Here is a 6913-nt window from a genome sequence, read left to right on the forward strand (position 1 = left end):
AATCTTTTCCAGTTTTGACTTGTATGTCGGACATAGCTCAATATAATTTACTAGCTTTATAATTTACCCCCTTATTTTTACTCAACATAAAATGATATTGCTTATGATATACAAATGCAAATTGTACACTTATTCAACTTTACAAATTCCAAGGAGGAAGTTATTACGTAACTTGCTAGAGTTAGTTCTAAGTTGTAGAACTTCCTCAAGTCACTGAATGACAATTTCTATATTAATGCTCTCGATGATTTATTCCCATAGAGTTAATTAATCAATTTTCTCATTATATTCTGCTCACAATTATTCGTCCTTTTGCATCTTATGTGAAAATTAAACAATATTTATGATTTTGATGTGAATAAAATTATAATAATGTTATTTTTTTTTAATGAACATTGTTCCGAACGATGGTTTTATCTTGAAAAATTGTCTTTCTATCATGCCTATGTAAAGTATCATATCGCAGTGAAAGTGGTGACGAGTGCCCGTATTTGACCGTTTGAGGGCGCAATCATTGAAGAAGGGGGAGGAGAGAGAAGAAGAAGAATAAAGCTCGGCACCGTGTTAAAGTCTAAGGGAAGATCAACAGGGCACATAAGGTTGATCGTGTATATATACCAGTTGGCTTGATCTTGTGTGTACTCTACGGGACTGTCAACAAACCATCACAGAGGTAGGTTCGCCGGACATGAGGAAAAAAAAGGAAGAAGATGAAATAAATCTCCAAGTTCTATGGTTTCACCTCCTTGGAGAGGATTCATCTCGTATCATTGGTCAATCCACGCGAGTGCTCTGATTCGCAGCTCGGCATTGTTTGCCATCTCCCGTCGCCTAATTATCGGGATAGGCGTTCACTACTAGCCTGTACGCTCATTGATATGTAAATGAAGCAGGAACGATCGACAAATGACAAGCGTTTGTGACCACGTGACACGGCGAACTCAAAACAAGACCAGAGTAGAGAGCTCACCGGTGACGAAGTATGAAGGTGCTGAGTCGGCCGCAAGGGTAGACATATAGAATCGCCGCTCGCTCCGGCTTCTTTACCTGATATTCGGTCAAGCCTATTGTACTCACCTGGCTCTGATCAACATCCGACTTTAGTTTATGGAGCTGCGTGGAGAGAAGCAACTCAGTTGAGCTTCACTCGCCGAGTTTTGGGGATAAACAGTGATCCTTTATACGACACTCGCAAATCGCATACCGCATCGGAGCTTGACTTCAGATATGATCGTGAACGCCACCGACCTGATGGAAGGGATAAACATCCGTCCTGCAAATGAGCAGCAGGGGAACTGTAGAAAGACCGAGTTGGTGGGGCACGAGATCGCCGCAGCTGCCGCGGACCTGCGTGACAAATACCTGCCCACCTCCACGGGCTTCGGTATCGATAGACTATGTGGTTCGGCTTCGGAAGACGCAGCAGGGTCCGAGCTCGGCGACGTCGAGGTGGACATGACCCATGATCGCGAGTCACCGTCGGCTTGCTCGGCGGAATCGGAGAAGGACGATATCGATGTGAAAGTGGACGACTCGAAATCGGAAACAGCAGACGATAAGAAAAAGGCGATTTCGGTGAAACCTCCTTATTCGTACATTGCTCTCATTACGATGTCGATTTTGCAATCGCCGCAGAAAAGGCTAACTCTCAGTGGAATTTGTGAGTTTATCATGAATCGTTTTCCATATTACAGGGAAAAGTTCCCCGTGTGGCAGAATAGTATTAGGCATAACTTGTCGTTGAATGACTGTTTTGTGAAGATTCCTCGTGAGCCAGGCAACCCGGGAAAGGGCAACTACTGGACTCTAGACCCCGCCAGTGAGGACATGTTTGATAATGGTTCCTTTTTGAGAAGGAGAAAACGCTACAAGAGGCAGCAACCAGACTTTTTCAGGGAAGCGGGGCATTTCATGACGGGTCCATATCCTATGGGGCGACCAGCATACGGTTATGCGATGGCAGGACTTCCCCACCATCCACACACATTACTGCCTTATCATTTAGTCTCACCTCTCCCTCCTCCCGTAGCCCTACCCCTCCCCGCCACCGCACACCAAAGCATGGATAATGGGGCTCTAAGCAGTCTACTCAGTGCTGGGATAACGGGCGCAAATTCATCGACAACCTCGCCGACCAGCCGGGCTACCTTCACCATCGACAGCCTGCTGAACGGGAGTACCGCTCCACCCTCTACGACCGTCACCTCCACTACCTGTACGGGGCTATCAGTCTCTAGGGCTCCTCACATTCATCCGCACCCGAGTCTACTCGCCATGAACCCGACACTCGCGCTGGGCCATCTTTCCACAGGAGGCGGGGGCTCGGCATTCTCAGCGCCAGTACCTTCCGCACTCGAGCTTCTCAAATACAGGGAAGTCAGGGATTGTTTCCAATGTACGCGGCAACCCACCTCAACGTGTAACTGGCGCTAGCAGAGACAATAAAAACTTTGTAAAATAAGATTAAAAAGAAATATGAATATTGCCCATATACAGGGTGACTGCTCGGCTGGGATGAAAGGGAAGAGAAGCTCAGAGGCACAAAACACACAGCCAGGTATTCTCAGCAAAAAAATCAACGTGTATTCCAACATCTCCCGTGAAAAAAAGACCATCTACCTGACGGGACAAACCTGAAACGAGACATTTAGAAGAACGGAAAGACCTTTTGTTCAGTTTAGTTCATGCAGGAAATTTTGTGAAGCGCAAAAGAAGTGTGTACAAAATATGTTGATAAAGTTGAAAAGGTGAGCTGTGCGGGCTTCAGTGATCCAGCGGAAATCGGTGATACCACACGCCGAACTCTGGCGGCCAGGGCCGCGGACTCACGCTACTAGGCGATCCGCTACTGTGAGTACAATGTAAGTTGCACTGCCTCGCTTTGACTTTTTCAATTGAAGGGTATTCCATAGATATGACGTTGTAGATTTGTATATATATTATTACGAACCAAAAAATACAAGGCATACATAGATGGGGGAGTATTCACTGCTCCTTTCTTTTACTAAAAAGAGTTATAAATGAGAAAGAGAGACAAAGTCAAGTGTGCTATCAAGGCTATAGGAGAATTTATGGGTCGAGAAAAAAGTAAATATAGTCACAATTTGAATATAATGATGCAGAAAAATGAATATGAATGTTGTGTTTTGTTGCTATGTGATCAAAGTAAATACAGATATTGGAGGGATTAGTGGTGTTTTTGTCCAACAAATAGGCCCACTACTTAATTATACGTGTCATTATCAGGGTGGGGCGAATGCTATCGCAAATGACCATCGAATGATATTGGCTTTTGTAACAAACACGGGCAAGTTTGCAAGTGAAACAGAAAGAAAACCTTTTTAAGTACTAAGGCTGCCTGCAGTTTTATGTGTCATTATGTGAAATTGTATCTCAAGGAGAGAAAGAGAAATGGTCACCAGCAAATTGAAAAGGAACTCCCACTAAAACTCAGAGTTAACTTATCATATGTTGTGGAAGAAACATCCTGTAATAAAACTGTAGTAATGTTCGCACTTTTAGAGGATTTCAAGAGTAAATAGATTTATATATTTTTTTCTCATTTGTGATAGAGCTTGTTCTGAGTCAATGTCTAAACTTGTGCTTTGAGTGTTTACACGCCAAATACGAGAGATAAAAATATGATAAAAATGAGATGAAGGATTGAAAATCACAACAAACCAAAGCGAAACTATTATCTGAAGTTTTTTTTCCGATGTCTGAAATTGTTTTCGGATTATTCTCTCTTTAATTTCTTCCTTTCGATTCTATTTCGAATTCACATTTGGTTAACTTTCAGGCAAACTTTTGCCAAGGAATTCCCAAGAGTATTTTTGTCTTTAAATAATTCCCTTGTTTTTCATTTATAATTTTTATTGTCGAATAAATAGTTTAATACAATATAGCAGATGTAGGATGTATTAATCTGGTTTTATTTCTGGATATCTTGCCGTAGGAATAAACCGGGTAAATATATTTAAAAAAACACTATTTTCATTAAATTGTTTTAAAATTCATTCCGAACCGTATTTCTTCACGATCTAGTTACCCTTCAATATTTGATCAATCAATTGACTTTCAAAAACCATTTAATTATAAAAGTTTGGTATTTACAAACAAAATTGAGCTCTCTTAGCAAAAGTTTTCTATTTTCATGATCCCTTTCAAAACTGTTCAAAATGCGTGTAGGCGTTTTTTTAATTCTGTATTTCATTGAAGATATAAGACTAACTTAATGTATTATTAGTAATATTATTCTTCCTAACTTTTTGTGCCATATTTCCTTTAAAACACGCATGAGGTGGCAAAAGTAAAATTTGAGATGTTTAATGAGAGAAGTTGTTTAAGTCACAGAGAAGAAAGAAAACTGGTTTCAGTTGACAGTACAATCTCAAATAAAGGTCACCTAATTATTACCATTATTACTTGTTCCGGTTTTTAATCATTCGAATTCAAAATTCTTCTGAATAATTTATAAAATACAGTTTGACATATGCCCTATATTTTTTTAAATTAAACGTAGTCGTTTTTTTCCAAATATAAGTAGTTTAAATAAGTGTGAAAGGACGCTATAATAATCGAATTTCCCCGATGAAAATATTGATAATTTAATGTTGTTTCCGTCTATATTAGACGCTTTATATTTGTGTTTTTATGTTATATTGAACTGCGTAATACTTGTGTAACGGTCCTTCAGAAATCATATATTTCTTTGTCGTGTATGTCAGTTTGCCGCGGTGGTACTATAAGAGACAACATATAGAACAGCCGCGGCAACAAAATAATACAGTGCAATTTCATTTTTGTAGAAAAAAATGTTGAGGTTTATCATTATTATTATATCACCGCCTTGTCAATGGATGGAATGGCCAGGTTGTTTTGCGAACAATAGACCAAAATTTGTACTTGGTAAAAAAAACAAAAATGTTTCGATGTGTCTTCTGTATTGCTTGTTGTCATGTCGGTTATGAAGAAAATGATCGCGAATGCTCTTGTTACATCGCCTCTGGCTAGCGGAGTTATCTTCCCAAGACTTGAAACAATTAACGTGGACAATGTATTCTTTCCTATCACGACCTCATCATAATTGACCCGTGTTAACTTCGAAGATAAAAGTAATGATTAGTGTAACCCCTCTTCAAATTTAATCATTATGATCTTGATACTCCACCACGATGCCCGGATATCGATCCTTGAAACACTTTGCCGAAGCATCTGTAAAACCCGGCCGTGAAAATCCCGTTTTTGTCAATAATCATTCCTCGGTTTTTATTTGTCTCTTTCGGTCGAACTGGGAGAAGTGAGCTTAACTTGAGCTACAACTGCCTACAAGTAAAGGGTGCGAAACCATACCTGTCTTTAAACCATTTTATGAAGCACATCAGTTCAATTCAATCATTTCAAATTTGATTTTATTTATGAACCATTACAAAAAAAAACATAATCAAATGTACAAATATATTTCATGTACAACAGCTAAAGTAATAGCAAAAAAATAGAAGGCCAACAACAAGCAAAGGTTGTAATGGATGTAGTTCCCTTAGCAGCTACATTCATTAAAGGTATATAATGAGTATAACCTTCAAAGAAAATGAACAAAAGTGCCTCTTCAGGACATTGATTGTGTTTGAAATCACTTTCGAAACTAATTTTAAATCTCGTTTACAGAGTTTAATCGTTCGAATTGAAATTATATTCTTTGATATTCTATATATTTATTTGATATAGGCATGATGGACAGATATGTATTTTCCATCTCCACTTGTAGTATAATATGTATTGATAGGTCCGGGGGAGGGCTTTACATGCTCCTTTGAGTGTTGTGCATTTGTTGTACTTTTGGAAGTGAGTTATTCCCCCGTGGCATGCGCAGGACAAGCCTCAAACATATATCGCTCCTCTTTCTTGAGAAGCTAAACCGGGTAAAGCAAGTTCCTATTGACATGAGAACTCGCTCCCTGTCTTCCAGAAGGAAAGTTCAAGCCAGTTCAAGCATGTCCCAGTCAAGTTTGCTTCATTTCTTCTGGCTTTCTATCCCGTCTTTTCTCACACTAGACTTTCCCTTTTCCGATATGCGTCATACATACAGCCGAGACACGTTTAGTACACAAAACGCACGGGTTCGCTTGCTTGTTGCTCTTTTATTTTTAGCGCTCCCTGCCTGCCAGCGCGACACTCAAAATCGACTGGTCACCTAACTGGTAAAGCTAAAAAGCTAACTTTACTTTTTACATTTCTCTCCAACGTTTTTGTTGATACAAGTTTCAAGAAATTATCTATTTTTAGATTCAATATTTAGTTATCACAAGTTTTGGGATGTTATCCTGAAGATAACCGTAACTGAATTCAACTGAAAATAAGTTTTTTTTTAAACTGTACCTTAATAACTTTGTTTATATTCTGAAGCTATTTCCCAATTCAAAAGAATATTTTTGAAATCCCTTTAAAGCTTCATATTCGACTCATCCTTTTATAATGAATGGTTAAACTAGATCACCCCTGTAATAATATCTCATTTGGTAACACTCTGTTTTTATAGGTCTTCATCGTTAAGTACTGTTAATAGGTTTCTTCTATTTCTGGAATAATCGTTTTATTTTAAGAATAGAAACCTCACATGAACGTTTACTATATATACTATACAAATTAGGATTTAAATTTGATGAACAATTAGATGCCATACAAAATCTTCCCTCTTTCCTATTTGAAAATATTCTGCCATTATTTTCTGGAAAGTGTTATAGTGTATGTACTACACAAGCTACATGAAGGTGCTGACTCTTTTTATTTAACCAAAACAAAAATGTAGAGTTAATTAGAAAAGAAATACCATACAAGACATTCTCTCTTTCGTTCTTGATTTTCGCCGACACTTTTCTCCTTGAATATGTATAATTATCATTTGTGGCAAATT

The 6913-nt window shown here is 38.6% G+C and overlaps 1 protein-coding gene across 1 annotated transcript; it reads left to right on the top strand.

The window, feature by feature from the left end:
• Window positions 1-588: 588 nt before the first annotated feature.
• On the top strand, window positions 589-4924 carry LOC751845 (forkhead transcription factor D). Its single transcript, XM_003724496.3, has one exon. The coding sequence runs from the start codon at window positions 1228-1230 to the stop codon at window positions 2431-2433; it is 1206 nt and encodes a 401-aa protein (XP_003724544.1). The 5' UTR covers window positions 589-1227; the 3' UTR covers window positions 2434-4924.
• Window positions 4925-6913: the final 1989 nt, after the last annotated feature.

This window comes from Strongylocentrotus purpuratus, unplaced genomic scaffold (genome assembly GCF_000002235.5).
Source record: "Strongylocentrotus purpuratus isolate Spur 01 unplaced genomic scaffold, Spur_5.0 spur5_scaffold_3, whole genome shotgun sequence".
NCBI classification, from domain to species: Eukaryota; Metazoa; Echinodermata; class Echinoidea; order Camarodonta; family Strongylocentrotidae; genus Strongylocentrotus; species Strongylocentrotus purpuratus.

Coding starts and splice junctions, on each gene's coding strand:
- LOC751845 (XM_003724496.3), top strand. CDS start 1,228: ATGATCGTGAACGCCACCGACCTGATGGAAGGGATAAACATCCGTCCT.